This window comes from Sceloporus undulatus, chromosome 3 (genome assembly GCF_019175285.1).
Source record: "Sceloporus undulatus isolate JIND9_A2432 ecotype Alabama chromosome 3, SceUnd_v1.1, whole genome shotgun sequence".
In the NCBI taxonomy this organism is placed as follows: Eukaryota; Metazoa; Chordata; class Lepidosauria; order Squamata; family Phrynosomatidae; genus Sceloporus; species Sceloporus undulatus.
The window spans coordinates 43405282-43426078 of NC_056524.1; the positions used below are offsets into that span (position 1 = coordinate 43405282).

The 20797-nt window shown below is 39.8% G+C and overlaps 1 protein-coding gene across 3 annotated transcripts in view; it reads left to right on the plus strand.

Moving 5' to 3' along the window:
* The first annotated feature begins 923 nt into the window (after positions 1-923).
* ST3GAL6 (ST3 beta-galactoside alpha-2,3-sialyltransferase 6) overlaps positions 924-20797 on the plus strand; it is a 56351-nt gene continuing 36477 nt past the window's right edge. The window contains exon 1 of one of the 3 annotated variants that reach the window (XM_042460300.1): positions 924-1174. Coding sequence is in view for 2 of the 3 variants with exons in the window: in XM_042460299.1 (XP_042316233.1) it covers positions 2606-2720 (115 nt within the window). In the remaining variant the exon portion in view is untranslated. Of the gene's footprint in view, positions 1175-2359; positions 2721-20797 lie in introns of those variants that run through there. The other 2 variants (XM_042460299.1, XM_042460301.1) reach the window with 2 other exon arrangements.

A 20797-nucleotide genomic window follows, 5' to 3' on the forward strand; every position in this document is an offset into this window, starting at 1 on the left:
CTAATAGCTCCTCTGCCTCTGTCCCAGGATTTATTATCATAATCAGATGCGAATGAGACTAAAAATCTGCCTTGCTTTGTAGTTCTAAAGTGCAATTAACAAATGGCTGTTAAAATCACCTTGAGTTTTAACATTCATATTAAGCAATGAGTCTGTACAGAGGTTGGGAATGGGAAGGCAAAGCATGGCAATGTAACTTCTTTGGATTGCAACTCTCAGAATTTTCCAGCCAGCATGGTTACTGTTTCTTGGGTTGTGAAAATGGGCCTCTTTTTCTTTCCCCCCATTTTGGTTAATCTGTGGGATTAAGACAGGAACAACAGGGCTGGATTATTACAGACTAATGGCCTAAAGAGAGAGCCAGCCTGACGCCGTGTTTGGAAGGTTGGACCAGGGCTCTGGAGACCAAGGTCTGATTCCCTGCTGGGCCATGGAACTGTTTGTGTCCTTGGGCAAGTCACACCCTCTCAGCCTCAGGAAAGCAATAGCAAGCCTTCTCTGAACAAATCTTGCCCACAAAAGCCTTAGGGTTGCCATAAATCAGAAACCAATGTGAAGGCACATGCCAACAAGAAACAGCCTAAAGGCACCTAGACGCCCCCCATCTGCTCTTGGAAACTAAACAGGGTCAGCTCTGGTTAGTACTTGGATGGAAGACCACCGATGAATACCAGGAGATGTAAGCTATGTTTTAGAGGAAGGAACTGGCAAGGAGAAAACCCACTCGGTGGCCTTGGAAAAGTCACATTTTCTCAGCCTCACAGGACGGCAAGAGCAAATCCAGTTCCTTCCTTCCTCTTCCCTCCCCTCCAATCCTCTCCCTCCCCTCCCTCCTCCCTTCCTTCTTCCTTCCTTCCTTCCTAGGGCGCGTTCTGGGCATTTGTGTGGGGAGCTGGAGGGCTTCCCCCTGGCCTTACCTCGAAGTGGTGGGCAGTGGCCACAGGCGGGGCCTCCTCTCCCTCCTCCTTCTCCCTCTCCTTCTGGCCACCACCACTCGCCCTGCTTCCTGCCGCCCCACTCCGGCCTCTGGGCCCCAGGAGGCTCCTTCCCTTCCCTTTCCTTGGGGCCAGAGAGACTGAGGCCGCCAAGCTGCAGAGGAAGCCACGCGGGACCCTCCCGGCGCAGCCACGCTGGAGCTTGGCAAAGGACCGGCGACGGCCGCCCCAAGGGCAAGGTGAGGCCAGGAGGATGGGGAGGGCAGACACACTGGGGAGATAATCCGGTTTGGCCGCGCTTTAACTCTTTGTCTGTCTCTTTGTAAACTCCAACTCCCAGAATTCCATAGCAAAGAGACAGACAAAGAGTTAAAGCGCAGCAACAGCCGGGGCTCCATCCAAAGGAATCCTGGGACTGGCCGTTTTGCAGTGGTGAAGTGGTTTTGAGTCTTGGGACTACAGGCGGCATCCGCACTGGAGAAATAACCCGGTTTGGCCTCGCTTTAACTGCTCTGGCGCAAGGCTATGGACGTTTGCGAGTTGGAAAACTACACAACCCTTTTGCAACTCCTTTCCAAAACTGCACATTCCCAGGATTCCGCGGCGTCGAACTGCGTTGTTTCTGCCGTGTGGATGCCTCCCTCAAGGGATGCTCTGGAGCTTAGCTCCTCCATTGGATTTGCTCAGGAGAAATAGCAAAAAACACAGACAGGGACTTTCTCTCAGGGAAGTGTGTGTGTGTGTGTGTGATTCCCCTTTCCCCTCTCCTTTGCTGGAAAGTGTAGGAAGAATCTTGTCTAGAGCTGAGGGAAGGGAAAAGGACCCGGCCTTCATCATCCTCCCTCGCAGTGAAGGATTCTGGGAGTAGATGTTCAACAAACCAAAAGGGAAGGTCCCCAAGTTTTAGTTCATATGCTGAGGCTGCACCTTTCTGGAAAAGAAGAGGCTTAAAAGGCCTCAAAGGGAAATGGACTCTTTCTTAGAGGCATGACAGACTTCCTTCCTCTCTTCGTTGGGGAAATATGCCACAAAGGCTGACCTTGGGCCTCCGTCCCTGAAAATGTTCAAATAAAGGCTGCATCCAAACTCTATAAATAATCTGGTTTAAGACCACTTTAACAGCCATGGCTCCATGGTATGGAACTGTGGGAATGGTAGTTTGTTGCGGCACCTCTGGTGCAGATCCAAAACACACAGCTAGACAAGAATGAGTTGGCATTACTGACATTTGCTTGCCTTCTGGACCGACTTTTAGTCCACAAGTCCTTTCTTTTCATCTTTTAGTGTGGCGCCCTACCAGTCTTTACTTTTCTTCCTAGGCTTTTAAAACCACATTTCCTCCTCCCAAAGGGAGCCTCTGCAAATAGCTGGAAGAATTATGGGCTTTGGAGTCTCCATAGTAAAATGGGGTCTAGAGCTATGTGCCATTTTATATGGAAGTCAAAGCCAGTAAGAACCAAAGCTATCGATTTATGCATCCTGTCTTAAAAGTTAAATACTGGCCATTTCCTTTCCCAGCCCCTGTGTATGTCTGTATACACTTGCCTTTATCATCTTTCTAACCTTTATGGTCAATGCCTCTGAGAATGAGGACTTTGCCCCTATTTATGCTAGGTGCGCATTTTGTATAACACATAAACGCGACACCTGGCCAAAACGGTAAGCATGGCATGAATTGGCTTGTTTCCCTGGCTTTGTGTACTTTCTCACCCGCAGTTCATTTCTTTGGAAGCCAGATTATTTCAGTTCAGCTTCCAGAGAAGTCGACCAGGTATAAGCTTCCAGGTAAGTCCTTTGACATGGGTTAGTTTAAAGCTCTGAAGTATAAAATAATATAAAATATAATATAAATAATAAATAATAAAAGAATTCAAACATATAGCCATGTTAGTCTGTAGAATCAGTGTGTAGAGAGATGTAGCACCTTTGAGACTTAACGTAAAGAAAGCTGTTGGCAGTATGAGCTTTCGTAGACTAAAGTCTACTTCCTCAGATGTATTTAGTGGAGTGGAAGCCAGGGACAGATATATACAGTTGGCCCTTCTTATACACGGATTTCTTATACACAGATTCAAACATCCATGGTTTGAAAATGTTCCAAAAAAGTATAAATTTCAAATATCAAACCTTGATTTTCTATTTTTTATAAGAGACACAATTTTTCTATGTCATTATATTTAATGGGACTTGAGCATCCATGGATTTTGTTATCCATGAGGGATCTTGGAACCAAAACCCAGAATATAACAAGGGTCCACTGTATAATGTGGGTGTGTATGTATGTGTACACACACACACACACACACACATGTGTATATACAGTATAAGGTATACATGCCTGTCCCTGGCTTCCACTCCACCATATGCACCTGAGGAAGTAGCCTGAAGTCCAAGAAAGCTCATGCTGCCAACTTCTTTCTTTCAGTTAGTGTAAAAAGTATTACAAGATCTCTCTATGTACTAATACAGTTGCCCCTCCTTTCTTGCGGACTTGAGGTCCGTGGTCTTGAATATTCATGGAGGGGTGACTTCCATTATTTTTAATGGGGTGCACTCCCACGGTGTGTTCCCCATGCACACACGCAGGCATGCACTCTATTCAAACCTATGGGACTTGAATATAGGCAAGTCATTGTTTTTGCAGGGGGGGGCGTCTGGAATGGATCCCCCGTGAAAATGGAGGGTTGACTGTAATAAAACATGGTTTTAAACTTCCAAGTTCAAGACTAAATATATTGACTCAGAAGCAATTTACAGTAGTTTCCATAGGATATAACTTTCAAGGAAATGTGCTTAAGACTGCAGCATGAACTAGAAATGTCTAAACCCTTTTTTTTAATTATTATTTTTTATTATTTTTCATATTTTCCATTCTACATTGACATTAAATGTTACATATTGATCTTCAATATGCTGTAACCATATACAAATCTTCCATTAAACCATACATATTTCCATCCATATTATATATACATTCTCTTGCATTGTATTATTCTATATAGACCTAAGGGGTTGAGCCATAAAGTTAGTTTAACTAAGATTATTGAAACAAAATTACCTCTTTTGTGTCTTTTATGTCTTTTATGTCACATATTTCTTCCAATATCTTATGACTGGTTCCCATTCAGTTTCTCTTTTTTCTCTTGATTCATAATTGATTAATGCTGACAATATATCCATGTCTTTATATTCTATGGCTTTCTGTAACCACTCTTCTACTTTTGGTATAATATCCGACTTCCAATTTTTCCCCAGTAGTATTCTAGCTGCTGTGATTAGATAAAGTATAATTCTCCAGTATCTTTTCTCTAAAATTTCACCCAGAAAAGATGTCATAGGCCTGTTACAGACTGCCAAAATAAAGCTGCTTCGGGTCTCTTTGGAGGTATACTATTTAAATGATGCATGGGTCCTAAGAGTCCGGAGGTCGTGCCAAAGCCACACTCCATTCCTAAGCACTGGAGTGCAGCTTTGGTGTAGCTTCTGGATTCTTAGGATGCATGCATCATTTAAACAGCATACCTCCAAAGAGACCCGAAGCAGCTTTATTTTGGCAGTCTGTAACAGGCCATATTTAGCAAATATAACTCTGGGGTTAAGGGGTATTGTATTTCAAATATTTCTTGTATGTTCTTATGTATTTTACACCAGAAGGTTTTGGCTTTTTGGCAGGACCACCACATATAATGGTAAGAACCTTTTCCTTTATGGCACTTCCAGCATTTTTATCTTTTAAATTATATTGTGTTGCTATCTTTAGTGGTGTGTAATACCATCTATTTGCTATTTTGATGTAATTTTCTCTGAGGTCTTGTGATGCAGTAAATTTATAGGACTTTTTCCATGCACGTTCCCAGTTTTCTAATGATATTTCATGCCCTATTTCCTGTGCCCATTTTACCATATACATGGTGACTTGTATAATCTAGAGATCTTCCCCTTGTCTTTTTTCCATATTATTTTATCTAATTTATTCAGCTCTTTCTCAAAACCTTCCCTGTTTAGGTCTTTTTTGTATCTTTGTGTGATTTGTAAGTATCCGAACCAAGTTATATCTTTATACCTGATCCAGCTGTCTTTTCCTTCCCACCTTCCAATGGAAAAAGCTGCTTCTATTGAGATCCATGCTGGTATTCCTCTATAAAACTTTTTCTTTACTGTATTCCAAGTCCTTAGTAACGCTTTCCTTATTATATGTTTGTTAAAGTTTTTATCCATTATTTCTTTAGAATACCGTAGATGAGCATGCCATCCATTTTTAATACTGGTTGCTTCTAAATTCAGTAATTTTTAATCTTCTAACATTATCCATTCTTGAATCCATAGCATGCTACATGCTCTATAATACAATTTTAAGTCCGGTAAAGCACACCCTCCTAGATCTTTCTCTTTTTTCAGTATTCTTAACTGTATTCTAGCCTTCTTTCCTCTCCACACAAAATTCGATATTCCTCTTTCCCATATTTCAAACATTTTTTCATTTAGAATAATTGGCAGATTTAAAAACAGAAACATAAATCTTGGTAGGACACTCATTTTTATTGCGGCTATTCTGCCCAGTAATGATAATTTATATGTGTTCCAGTGTTTCAGATCTTTCTCTATTTTTTGCCATGTTGCTTTATAGTTGTTTTTGAACAAATTTATATTACTTTCGGATAACCAAATCCCTAAATGCTTTTTTTAAAAAAAATAATATTCTGCATAGTTATGCACAATTATTTTCTGAGTATGAGGGAAAGCCATGAAACCTCTAGGAAAGGCAAGGAAATGAATGAGAGAAACTGAGTCATTCTGATGCTGTGTGATCTCCAAACTTTTTGGACTTCAGCTCCTATGATAGCTCATTGTTGGCCATGTTAGGTCAATAGGAGTTATAATGGAAAACATTTGTGGGGCACCACCTTGGGGAAGGTTGAATTAAAGGTTTCACACTACTTACTGGCAAAATCTCCAGCTAGGTACATCTGCTCAGTTGTTTTTGGTGGAGGCTAATTTCTGCTAAGCTAACTCATTGTCATGGTTTCCTCTGCAAGCAGGAAGGCTATATATGCTGTATGAGAAAGTTGAGTAAATTTGGCTTAGATATACAGTGTCACATTTCCACAGCTCATGTATCCATGTGTATTTCAGACAGTACTTAGAAATGGCAGCCTTGTAACACGCCTTGACTCAATATTTGTAGGCAGTGTAAATAAGAGTAATGAATTTCTCTGTAAGTAACGGACCAATCCTCAGACATTAATCCTCTTTTGCATTAGCCTCCCAGCCTGAGGCTGGCCATTAACACAGGACAATGCACATGCAAATCACTCCTGCATTCACAGTATATATACAACCAACTTTTTCCAAGCAAAGCATTCTCTGAAGATGCCAGCCACAGATGCTGGCAAACTCAGAATGAAACTCTACTAGAACATGGCCACATAGCCCGAAAAACCCACAAAAAACTATGGATGCTGGCCATGAAAGCCTTTGACTTTATATTGGACCAATCCTGTTTGGGGTTGGGGAATAATAGGCGAATAATGCATGTCAGATGGCTGGACTCGATCAGAGAGGTTATGGGCCTAAGCCTGTAGCATCTGAGTAGAGAGGCTGAGAGTAGGGGTTTTTGGAGATGTATCATTCATAGGTGGCCATGATTTGAGGTGTTCTGGAAGGCAGTTAACAAAGCAAAGCAAAGTGATAATGGTAGATTGGCTGCTTCAGAGGGATTTCCAAAACCATGCTGGACAAAACATTTATTTCTTATATTAATTTGTATCCCTCTTTTCTCCTAAAATTGGAACCCAAAGTGGCTGCTACTAATATGAAGAGGCAGGTGTGCTGATTTTTTTGGGGGGAGGGGTCCTGTTAGATCTTATGTTTTTGGTAATTAACCAATGAAAGATTGTCTACATTACTCTGGGCTAGCATAGTTGAGGGGTCCAGTCCAGGTCCCTTCCTATTTGGGCTCTAACCTTTGCAGGAACACTGCTTGTTCTTTTTGTTGGTGTGATGGTGGTCTCTGGAGTGGATGCACCTCAGTACATAGCATATATGTATATAGGCTTGACAAAGCTCCTTTACTGGTTGATTGGGCACTATACAAAAAGTCCTCTTCTAAAATCAAAAGGACTGGGGGGAGAGAGCGCACATTCAATTCTAACCCATGTTTGCTACTGTCAGTAGAAAAACCTGCATTTGAGATAGATCTGTAGTAGAATTATGTACATACTATTTTTTTTAAAAAACGATCCTCTTTATTACATGGATCTCAATTTAAGTTGTGAACAGCAGCTTTAAAAATCTATTCACGCTCTGGTAACCTCTCGATTGGATTTCTGCAATGCGCTCTACATGGGGCAACCCTTATACCATACCCGGAAGCTACAGATGGTACAGAATATGGCAGCCAGACTGGTCACTGGTACTTCCAGGGCCAGCCATATTACACCTATACTTAAAGATCTGCATTGGCTGCCCATCCGCTTCCAGGCACAGTACAAGGTGTTGGTGATAACCTATAAAGCCCTATATGGCTTGGGCCCAGGATACCTGAAGGACCGCCTCTCTCCATACATTCCGCCCCGCACCCTCAGAACCTCTGGGCAGCAACTACTGAGGGTTCCAGGGGCTAGACTAACCTCCACAACGAGGAGGTCATATTTCATCGTCGCCCCGGCCCTCTGGAATACGCTGCCCATAGAGCTCCGCTCGGCCACCTCCCTGATCCAGTTTAAGAAGGAGCTAAAAACCTTCTTATTTCAATCTGCATTCCCCGAATGAAGTTCCAGCTGGTCTTCCCCCCCGACGACAATGATGATTGGCTGATGGTGCTTTAATTTTGTTTTTAATATACATGTATTGTATTTTTTGTATTATGGTGTTTTTGTATTGTTATTGATAATATGTTGTTCACCGCCCTGATCAATGGAAGGGCGGTATACAAATAAATTTTTTATTTATTATTATTTTATTATTCAATGTATTTAAAAATATTACAGCTGTTGAGCTTGCTTGTTAAAAGGAATTTAATGCTGTGTGCATTAGCCCAAAGGAACCCAAGTGAAGCCATATGGCTAAGGGATGGGAGTGGGGCTTTGGCTGTCTTGTTCAGTAACTGACCAGAGTTTGTGTTGATCCACTATGAAACCTTTTACTGAAAGTTAATTAAACTCGGGGACGTTACCCTCCCATTCATACAGGAGCAGAAGAGGGGAGGAGGGGCAAGCACATGTGCCAGATAGTTGGTTAATGTTTATTTATGCTCATGCATGTAGTGCTAAATGATGGTTACATGTGAACCTGTTTTTCCAAGCAGTTTATCACACAGGATACAAATCACCCAAATCTGGTGGATAAACGGGATTTAAATCCTGTGGATATCCTGCAAGAGCGGGATTGTTTTCAAACATGTTGGGGCGCTTTGGCAGTAACCCGACATTAACCTGTGCAAAAAGTGGCAAAATCATGCCGCTTTTAACTTTGGGATTTTCTTGAAGTTAAAAAGTGGTATGATTTTGCTGCTTTTTGCACAGATTAATGTCAGGTTAATGCCAAAGCCGAGCAACGTCATCTGAAAGCAATCCCACTCTTGCAGGATATTCACAGATTCAAACCCCATTTATCCACGGGATTTGGGCACTTCTCTCTCTTATGAGAAACTCCCAAGTCTTTTATGGAAGGAATGGCAGGATATTCCTGAGTAATAGGAGTGGAGGCAGTTGTGTTTTCCACACAGTTTTGAACTCTGCTCCTATGCAAAAGTATTTAGTGTCAGGACAGATTTTAAAATATAGTCAGTTTTTCTGAGTATTGTGAAAGTTAAAATGAGTAAATAATCAAAGAGCACTGAACTGAAACGTAAATTGCATAATAAATTTCCCTGGTAATTCATGGGATGACTAGCTTCCCCTCCTGGGTAGATTAGCCAGTTCTTAATCATCTATGAACACATGTCCTCAGGGCAACATTTGCAGCATTTTGTAGAGGAAAAGGACAATGTGATGATGTAAAGCACTTGATGTGTGTTGTATCAGTACATTGTTGAAGAAAAGAATCTGAAGAGAAATTTTTTCCTGGTTTTTCTAGCACTATATGAAGGCTTCAGATTATCCAGGCTATAGGGGATAGACTGGAAGCACAATCTGGAATGAATTATTCAGTGGCCACTGTAAGTTTTGATTTCCTTAGCAAACGGTAAGCAGAGCAGCTCTGAGATTATGCTAATACATATAGGAAAGGAAAGAAGGCAGTGGTGGTGGGCGAGTTCAGGGGTGCCCAATTGCCATACAAGAGCTGGAATAGTTGGACAAAGGCTTTGAATGTCCACTTCACACTCTGCAAGTGAAGTGAGGAGAATGTGTGCTGCTCTTCACATATGTTCCATGTGTTTTTTCTGATGGTACTATGGCACTTAAATGCTGTAAATTAGACATACAAGGATATGTGATACTTTTCCTTAAAGTGTTACATTTTTAGGTTCACAGAACTGGTGGAAGGGAGAGAAAAAGGGAGATGAGTGGAATGTAGTATTATATTTGCAAGGCAGTGGAAGCATTTGTAGTTAAAAAAATACAATTATTTGAAATTAAAAAAAAGAATAAAAGAATGTAAAGATAGAAGTGTGTGTGTGTGTGTGTGTGTGTGTGTGCACGCGCTTATTAAACACATAGGCCTGTTACAGACTGCCAAAATAAAGCTGCTTTGGGTCTCTTTGGAGGTATGCTATTTAAATGACGCATGGGTCCTAAGAGTCCGGAGGTCGCACCAAAGCCACACTCCATTCCTAACCACTGGAGTGAAGCTTTGGTGCAGCTTCTGGATTCTTAGGGTGCATGCATCATTTAAATAGCATACCTCCAAAGAGACCCAAAGCAGCTTTATTTTGGTAGTCTGTAACAGGCCATAGTCTGTCTTTCTGCCAGAAAATAGCACTCAAGGCCTCTGACAATAATTATTGATATGGGAGAAGCAGTTGAGAGGGGGAGAGAAGATTTAATACAACTCTTGAGTAGATTGCATTAATGCCATATAACTTTAGGATTTATTACTACATCCCAGAATTAGGTTATTTAAAAAAACACATTTCTAGTCTTTATGGAAGTGGTGGTGGTAACTTAGATTTCTATGTTGGACTGTTTACCCACAGGAAAAATCTGTTGAACTCCTGAGTGGCCAGTGGGTAAAACCATAACCAAAGGAGTGAGAGTTTGTAGCACTAGAGGTGCATAGCTGAAGTTCAAAAATGGAAATGCAGCCATGGAAGTTTGTGGGCTGGCTCGTGTGTAAACGTGGAACACTGAATGTTCATTCTTTCCTTCTGCTGTGCCCCCTTTTCTCTTCTCTCATCTCTGTCTTTTCCTCTTCTTTAAAAACTTGGTACAGAATTTTGACCTCTTCAGCATGCATAGTCTTGCCCTCTTGCACAAAAGAAGGTAGCATGCTCTGTTTGGCTGTATAGGAAAGAAATATATATTTGGATGTATACAAAGAAAAGTAGTTCGTTTTCTATAAAAGTTGACATTTATAGACCTTGTGTACCCTGTGTAAAGTACTGTGGCACTGAGGGGCCAGTTAAAAGTTAAGTAAGTAAATACAGCCTTTTGTTGAACTAATTCTAGTAATTTCAGTTTAATTTCTGTTCAGAAAATTGCATGGTCTTTCAGTATTAGAAGTTAATTCAGTAATAGGTAACTGTGAGCCCAGCTTGTGATGTGAGTCAACATGTAAAGTTTAATAGCTGCTTCTCAGTATTCTGGTATGTGGTATACAGTTCTAGAAAAATAGACATGCAGCATTGACAGGCTCCTTTTAGCCTTTGGGAAAGCACACATGTTTCTGTTTGACATGGTTTGTTGACTAATTGCCTTTTGGCAAGTAGCAGTTAGGTCTGAGAATGGGCTATAACAGTTCCATATGGTACAGCTACATGGAAATTTTACTTCAGTGACTTCCAAGTATGCCAGGAAATAGGGGAAGCTGGCTTTCCTACAAATAAATTGCCTGAGGACTTCCTCAGAGTGCTTCCCTTGACTTGCTTCCAGTCTTTTAAATTCAAGTGAATGATGAACAGATATCACATCACTTTCAGATGCCAGACAAATCTAATCTCTTTCTTTGATAAAATTACTAGCTTGATAGATGAAGGGATATCGTATATGGATACTATGGATATTGTATATCTTGATTTCAGTAATGCTTTTGACAAGGTTCCCCATGACATTCTTGTAAACAAGCTTATAAAAAATGGGATAGACAAGGCAACTGTTACATGGATTTGTAATTGGTTGACTGACCGAACGCAAAAGGTGCTCAACAATGGCTCCTTTTCATCCTGGAGAGAAGTGACCAGTGGGGTCCCACAGGGCTCTGTCCTGGGCCCAGTGCTATTCAACATCTTTATCAACGACTTGGATGACAGAATTGGGAGCATTCTTATCAAATTTGCAGATGACACCAAATTAGGAGGAGTAGCTAACACTCCAGAGGACAGGATCAACATTCAAGATGACCTGAATAAACTAGAAAGTTGGGCCACAGTTAACAAGATGAACTTCAACAGGGAGAAATGCAAGGTACTGCACTTAGGGCAGAAAAATAAAATGCACAGATATAGGATGGGAGACACATGGCTGAACGAGACTACGTGTGAAAGGGATCTGGGAGTCCAAGTAGACCACAAGCTGAACATGAGTGAACAGTGTGATGCGGCAGCTAAAAAGGCCAATGCAATTTTAGGCTGCATCAGTAAAAGTATCGTATCTAGATCAAGGGAAGTAATAGTGCCACTCTATTCTGCTTTGGTTAGGCCCCACCTGGAATATTGTGTCCAGTTCTGGGCGCCACAATTCAAAAAGGATGTTGAAAAACTGGAACGTGTCCAAAGGAGGGCAAGTAAAATGGTGAAAGGTCTAGAAACCATGTCCTATGAGGAACAACTTAAGGAGCTGGGGATGTTTAGCCTGGAGAAGAGAAGGTTAAGAGGTGATATGATAGCCCTGTTTAAATACTTGAAGGGATGCCATACTGAGGAGGGAGCTGACTTGTTTTCACTTGCTCCAGAGACTAGGACCCGTAACAATGGATGCAAGCTACAAGAAAAGAGATTCCACCTCAACATTAGGAAGGACTTCCTGACAGTAAGGGCTGTTGGACAGTGGAACAAACTCCCTCGGAGTGTAGTGGAATCTCCTTCCTTGGAGGTCTTTAAACAGAGGCTAGATGGCCATCTGTCAGGGATGCTTTGATTTGGATTTCCTGCATGGCAGGGGGTTGGACTGGATGGCCCTTGAGGTCTCTTCCAATTCTATGATTCTATGATTCTAAATGAAGCACAGAACTGCATATAGAGACTCTTAATGCAGTATCTGTTTTCTGCTTTCCAGTCATCCCTGTTAAACAGTCACAATACAAGGAAACATATGGAAGAGGTATCTTAGACATGCTACTTGAAGTGGTGCTCTCTGGACTGGGGCTGGTCCCTGAGCCATTGGCTGCTGGTCCCCAGTGACTTTTCAGGAAAGAAAGAAACAACCATAACCAAATATAGTGCTGGTCCCTGATAGACTGGTGCTGGCCCTCCACATCAGATAGCCTGAGATGCACTGTCACAGTGCAGCTTTCATGGATGACATATTGTAGGTTATTAGCTATAAGCAGGCACACCCATGGGTTTGAGGAATTGAGGTTATGAAAGAATGAGAACAGTATTGTAATGGCAATGAATGAATGAGAATCATTTCTATATAATGAAGAAAATCAGAGCTTATGGGAGATAAAAAAGAGACGTGGATGCAACTGTTTCCTGGTTGACTATTGGTTGGTATACTACTCTTGTTCCTGGAAATTGCATGCTACTGTATTCTTGAGCCTTAAGCCTACTTTGTTTACTGTTTTGATTCCCATGCATGCTATGTTGGAAAATGAAAAAAAAAAACTATGCAACTTTACTCATGATTTTATTCTGTATCCTTTAACCTTCTGATATTTTTGTTACCTCCCCCCTCCCCAATGCCATATGATTGCGTAGGGTGGGATTGTAACTTTAAAAAAATCCTGCTGTTTCAAGCATTTTTTAAAAAGATACTTCCTCTTGTTATTTAGCATAAATCCTTTGGGATTATAGCTGTCATGTGTCTGAACATGCATGGTAAACTGACAGTGTTTAAACTGGAGTCAAGGGAGTATATTTTATTATTGACCATGCTTTAGAACAGACTGAAGTGCACTCAGGTTGGTTGAAATCAGTGGTTAGTCAGGCTTAAATAACTATTTAATATTTGTTAGTTACTCTTAGTATATCCTGCCCTTCCTTCAATAAACTCAAAGCAGTGTAGTGCTCTCCCAAATCCATCTTCGCAACAAGAAGGCAAGGCTAATATAAAGATTGGCGGTCACCTGCTGAGTTTCATGACTCAGTAGAGACTGAAGAATCTGTATCTCCCAAGGTTTCAGTGCAGCACTATTTTTCTAAACTTGCTTTGAAGCATTGTATTGGGCCTGCTGAATTTTATGGAGAAGGTTTAATTCCTTTTGCTTTTTTCTTGTGTCTTATAACCCTGGATTCTGCAATTTTCTTACAAATTTAATGGAATATTTTAGATACCATATTTTAAAAAAACGGTTTTTTTGCAGTAAATGTTTAAGAAAACTACAGTTGGATGAAATATGTTTTACTGAGAACTACAATCGACATACCCAGTTGATATGAATGCAGATTAGGCAGTGGCAGCATCTGATACATTGTAACTACTGTGCGCCCGTGTCATACGTGGACACACCACACATGGCTTTCAGCATATGCTGAAAGCCGCTAAGGAGCCCGTGGGAGCCCGCGGGCACAAGTGGCAGCATGCCCCATTGACAATAATGGGGTGTGTGCCCATGCCGCGCGTGCACCACTGTGCCACCACACCAACACGCCATGCATGAGCCCCATTATTGTCAATGGGACTCAAGCATATGCATTTTTTTTACATGGGGGCGGAACGGATCCTCCACCTAAAAAGAGGGTGCACTGTGCTGCTTATCCTGCATTTGGGTTAAATAACTACTAGTAAGCTTTTAATTCAGCTTTCAAATCATTTTTTCTATATATTATTAAATTACTACCAGTTGGATAAGCTTGGTGCAGAATGCTGCTATTAAGTGATCATGGTATTCAAAAATATAATTTTTTTAATTATTCAAAGAAGGTTGTACATTTCCTTGTTTTCGTACTTATTTTGTCTTGGTTCTCAGGCATGAGTCTAGTGTAGAATAACACCAACTACGGAACTGTTTGGTCATGTAATCTCATTGCATACCATGGATATATATCACTGTATGATGCTATGTTAAGGAGGCTATGGGAGAGCTTCCAAGATAGAGAAATGCTTAATTAGAAGTGGACCAAGAAAAAGCAATTGTGGTCCATATCTCAGTAAAGGTCCTACTACATAGTTTTTTTCAGTTGATAACTCCAATTGTTAACTCCTAACTACAGTAAAACCACTGAATCAAAGGAAACGTGATACATCAACCCTTTTGTAAATTCTGCAGAAACCGCTTTTATTGGAATTAACAGTGGATTTAGGCCTAATCGATAGTCTGAAGATGGCAAAAGCTCCACCACAGACTGCTTTTGAATAGGAATGGTATGGGTATCAGTTATAATTGATTTTCTTTTAATTGGCCTTATAACTATTTATGCGTTTATGTGGATTGTTTAATATGTCCGTGCTGCTCTACCAAAAATGTTTTGGGGGTTTGGATTTCAAAGGTTCCAAATGGTTGGTTTTACAGACTGATATTCTGCTGTATTTTCTTGGAAAACTTGGTCTCTTTGGGAAGACATTTAAGCTTTGTAGATTATTCTGCATTGGTATTTTCCTTACAAAGCTGCTAATAGTCCCAGAGAACTGGCCATTAAGGTTGGCCATAGGAAGACAAAGGAGGGCCATGATATTAATTTCCATTATGGAAAGTAAAGCAAGAACGTTAGTCATCTTTTCTTCTTCATGCATCTTGCTTAACTGTTTGTGGAGACAATGGTATTCTAGACTATGAAAATCAACTGACTGTTGATTCAAAATGCTTGTAGCAGGTGTATAATTTTCTTCCGCTATTATGCTTCTATCTCTTAATGGTATTCATCTACCCTTCTGTAGTTTTTCATGTGTTCCCTTTTGCTGGCATTTCAGTCTCTCTGTTCTCATCTTTCTCACCATTTTATTGCTGCCATTTTTTCTGTGCACTCTCTTCTGGATCCTCTTGGTCTATTTTTACCACTTTTCTCTCTGTTTCTCCTACAGTGTCAACTTCTGTGTTTTATTTCAGTTGAACCACTGTATTTCATGCTTCCTTTACACATTTCTTGGAGGGCTGTTTCTTCAGTGAAGCTTTTCCTGTATTATTGCAGGAAGGAAATCATGGGGGCTTCCAGATATTGTGGGACTGCAACTTCCAGCGTTCCTAACTATGCTGGGTAGGGCTGCTAAGCAAGTCCTAAAAATATTTCTTAATTTTCTTTCAGTGTTGAAGAAATAGTGAGAGCCAGCATGGTGTAGTCATTTGAATGTTGGACTAGGACTCTGGGAAGCCAGAGTTCAGGCCTTCACTTGACCATGGAAACCCATTGGGTGACCTTGGGCAAGTCACACTCTCTTAGCCTCACAAGAGGGCAATGAGAAACCCTCTTTCAACAAATCTTGCCACAAAAATCCTGTGATAGGTTTGCCATAATTGGGGATGACTTGAAGGACACAGTACACATACACAGACAGAAGAATTAAAAATTTATTTATTTATTTATTTATTTATTGGGTTTATATCCCACCTTTCTCCCACAATGAGATTCAAGGTGGTTTACAATAATTTAAAAAGACTGAACTAAAACATTGATTACAAAAGTTAATAAATAATTAAATATTACCAACATTAGAACACAAGTTAAAAAAAGCAACAACAACAACAACAACAAAAAACATTGAAATATTAAGACATCACCATCACACTACACAAGTAAAATTCACCCACCAAATGCCTGTCTAAATAGAATCATAGAATAATAGAGTTGGAAGAGATCCAGTTTAACCCCCCTGCCATGCAGGAAATCTCAATCAAAGCATCTCTGACAGATTGCCATCCAGCCTCTGTTTAGATGAGTTGGTTACAGCAATTTACTTTTGCCTGAACCTATTAGATAAAAATGTCTTCAGCTGCCATCGAAAAGAGAGCAGAAAGGGGGTGACCTAACTTCCCATGGGAGTTCCACAGTCTGGGAGCAGCCATGGAGAAGGATCTCTCCCAAGTCTACAGCAGCTGCACCTTTAAAGGTGGTGGGACTGAGAGAAAGCCCTCTCCTGCTGATCTTAGTGCTTGGGCTGGCTTGTATAGGGAGATACGGCCCTTCAGATAGTCTGTACCCAAGCTGTTTAGGGGTTTAAAGGTCACAACCAGTACCTTGAATTCTGCCCATACTAACTCAGTAAGAAGGCCACTACTAACATTTCAACCTTCAAAAGCCTGGCAAGAAAAATACACTATGCAATGCATTTGTAAAACTAGCTGATATGAAATATATAAGCTGCGATAATACCATTTGCAAGCATTAACACCCTGTCCTCCCCAGTGTAATGATGAGCAGTGGCTCTTTAAGGTTACAGACAAGAGATTTTCCCAACTCTGGGGACATTGAAGAATGAATCTATGACCTTTGCTGCTCAGACCATTCACTGTACAGCTGATCTGCTCTTCTTTTTGCTTTGGGTAGCAATGAAATGTTATAATATGGCATTTTCTGTAGAATTAAAGGGCTGTTTGTGTCGTGCCACCATTATGTTTGCCACCTGTCTTTTTGTGGGCTTCCAAGACAATTTCTAATTGTCATGAATGCTCAAACCTCACCTAGGAAAATATTAGTATATGCAGGTATTGTCTGAGATTTGAACAACCCACACTACAGATTTCCTGTACTCAGAATGTGAGTATTCTTTAAAACTCTCCACAGGTTGCAAGTAGGTTTTTGTTTTTTTTGAAGAGACGTAGTGAAGCATGTCAAAGTAAATAAGCAATTGATAAGAGGCACTATTGCCAAAAGCCACATGCCCTTTCAAAACAATATGGAGCACTTCTATTTGTGAAGGGTAATAGTGGAATTGTGATTAAATCACTTTTCTTTTAGTGTTGCTTTCCAAACAGAACTGTATCCAGTCTATTGTCAATCTAATGATACACAGTGATTGCTTCACTATGTGTTTATCAGCTTCAGAGCCAAAGTACAATGGTCATAGTTTCTTGGTCTGCACACAAACAGTGAAAGCCCTTGTGTGTTATCACACATGAAAATCTACACATAGCCCTCAGGGAAGTGTAGGCATTTTGTAACATTTGAAGTAGTTTTGAGGATCAGGGCTTTGCTGAACTGAGGGCGTTGATCACAAGTGCTGCTTGGATTTTAGTGTTTCAATTTCAGCTAAAGATTTGTATCCCCCACACTTGCCTTTTTCATCTACATAACAGCCAGCTTGGCACTTTATGACAGTTGTTTCCCCCTTTCCCCAACCCCCCCTTTTTCTAATGTATTGTGAATTTATTTTTAGAAAATGAGGTATCCTGTTGTAAAGAAAAACAGGAAGATAATTGTGATATGTGGAGGAAAGGAGCCGTTTGGAAGGAAATGGAAACACTTTTCAAGTTTGTTGCCTATCCCTTTGGTTGAAATAGTGCTTGATATATTTATTTTATTTTTTTGCTTTCGTTTTATGTGTTAAGCTTAAAATAAGCCATTTTTTCAAACCTGGAAAAATTACCTTTTGCACTAAAAATTTGAGAATGCCCCAGCCAGCATGGCATATAATGGGATGAATATACATATTTACATACATACATACTTACATATATATATATATGTGTGTGTGTGTGTGTGTATAAAATGGGATGAAAAGTAGATTTAGAAATTGAATAGATGAGCCAAGAAACAGATTAAGAGGTCAAATTTTGTCCTTCTTTTATTGATAAAATATTACTTTATTTAATTATGTGTCCATATGGGAATGCTATAGTACAAGTGATATGTGGCTTGGAGAAAAGTCTAAGCAATAATATTCCCACTTTTAAGGGAGTGCATCAAGGTGTGGTAGCTCTAATCTATAAAATCTTTGGATTTGTAGTTTTACTAGCTCTTTCTCCTTCTCTTCCAAAGAGTGTTGCTGCCTCACAAAGCTACAAAGCTTAGGAATCTGTAGGATGGAGATATATCTGTAGGATGGAGATAAAGTTGGTATCAAGCTGCATTGTTTCTACCGTACAAATGCACCCTATGATGGTGATTTTAGTGGCTAGATTGAAAACCATGTTGAAAGACTGAATAAACGAGGATCAATTCTTGCCTAAAAGACAACTACAGGACAAAATATGTATGAGATACAAGCACACAAACACTCATGCTACCAATTTCTTTCTTTCAGTCAGTCTCAAAGGTGATTACAAGATCCCTTTGCATACTGATTTTCCAGGCTAATATGGCTATGTCTTTGAAAAATGAAAGATGCTGAGACAGCATTTGATAATGTGAGCTGGTCATAGCCGATGACAGTGATGGAAAAAAATGGACTTTGATACAAATTTTATCACATGGATAAAAGCAATTTATAAAAAACAAGCAGTTCAGATGCTGATAAATGGTGAAATGATGAAAACATGTGATATATAAAGAGACAATAATCAGGGGCTGCCCACTTTCTCCTTTTTTAATTGACTTTAGAAATGTTGATGAAGGCCACTGGAAAAGAAGATCATATGCAAGGAATTCAATTTTTTAAAAAAATGCTAGTTTTAGAACATGTGCAAATGACGTAGCAATTATTCTACAAACTCATTTGGAATGAATCAAAACTGATGAAAATATTGAAATATTAGCTTTTACTTGGCTTGAAAATCAGTAGAGAAAAAACAGTGATGATGCTGAAAAACATGGGATGAAAAAAAGAATTTAAGTTTGGGGGAAAAGTTAAATACTATATTTAGGTGTTATCTTTATTGACAGTAATAATAATAATATAATAATAATAAAAGTTTATTTTTATCCCGCTTTTCCAACTTTGATCAAAGCGGCGTACAGAATTTAGATAAAAAATACACCATGATAAGAACATTTAAAACAGCAATTAAAAACAGTCACAATAACAACACAGGGCCAGCTGAGTGGGGGAATCCATAAACATTACAAGGTCGTCAACATAGGGGGTGAAACGTAAAATGACATCTCATGGGGGGAAGGCTTTAGAGAAGAAGAAGGTCTTAAGGTTCTTCTTAAAAGTATCTAAAGATGTGGTGGAGTGGAGCTCGTCCAGGAGATTATTCCATATTCTTTGGGCCGAGATAGAAAAGGCCCGTTGCGAGGTCCTCGCATAACGTGCAGTTGGGACCTCCAGCAGATTCTTCCCTGCTGACCTGAGTGTGCGGGGTGGATTATATGGGGAGAGGCGGTCCTTCAAGTACCCTGGGCCCAAGCCATTTAGGGCTTTATAGGTCATAACCAGCACCTTGTATTGAGCCCATAAGCAAATAGGCAGCCAATGAAGATCTTTCAAAATAGGTGTTATGTGGTCTGACCTGGAACCACCAGCTCCAAGCCAAGCTGAGAGGCTCCTGTGTTTGTGCCTGTGCCTTTTACCATCTGGGCAGCAGCTGCCGGGGAAAGTGCACTCCTCACGAGGAGGAGGGAGAACTGTCACCGTGCCCGGACCATCTCAGTGCTAAGAGCAAGGGGCTGTGATTGGGTTAGCTGATACTATCAATAAGGGAATGACGCTTTTCTCTGTCTCCCTTTGTTTTGGATGGAATAAGAAGTTGTTTGCTAAAATAACTACTTAAAACATGCAAAAATCAAATAGATTGAAATTATTACTGCTTAGAAGACCATCAGTTATAAGCATGAATGTTTTAGCAAAAATGTTTCTGTTTCAAGCAATTCTAATTCTTATGAATTATGTTTCCTTCCAAAGAGACATTTCACATTTTATTTGGGAAGGGAAGATACTTTGAATTAGATAGAAAATATTGCAAGATAAAAGACAAGATAAAAGATAAAAGAACTTCCTGATCTGAAACTACATTTTCACGCTTGTGGTTTAGTGTGGATTAAAAACTGGATAACTCTTGAGGAAAAGGGATGTTTGCAATCAGATGGATTTGACTGATTATTTGGATGTCATGCTTTTCCATAGTACTGTAGTATAAAATTAAAGCTAATGCTGATTTTAATAATAATTCTAAAAATTAAAAATAAAATTCTGTCAGAAAACCTATGCTGAAAATATGGATTAAATATAGATCTATACTTCATTCTAAAATACCATCATGGGTTTTACCATGGGAAATACTGTTTGTCAGAGAAAGTAAATTTGACAAATAATGCTTGACATATACTGACCTTTTGAAATGTGAGAAAGATAAAATTGCCTTGGAAAAAACTGGGGGTGCAAGGTATCAACACTCATTACTTTTGTTAGGAATAGTGGATGATCAACTAGGGAAAAAAAGCATGGAAGAGTTATGCAGTATATAACTACTGCAAGAATGATTTATGCACAGGGGGAAATCTAGCTTCAAGAAGGCTGACTCTATGAATTTACAGAAATGGACAAGCTTACATTTTTAATGCATGATAAATCTGTGGATGATTTGTTAAATGAATGTAAATTATTAATACATAATATGAAAATGTGTGGAGCTCTGCAATTGTCTTAGCTTTTTGAAAAATAAGAATTGTGTTATTTGTAGAAGTTTAGATCTAAAGATTTCATTAATTTTTAAAATATATGATTAATTTCTCAATAGCAAGATGAAGTATATATCACTTTGATTAATATGATTAATGACTGATTATAACC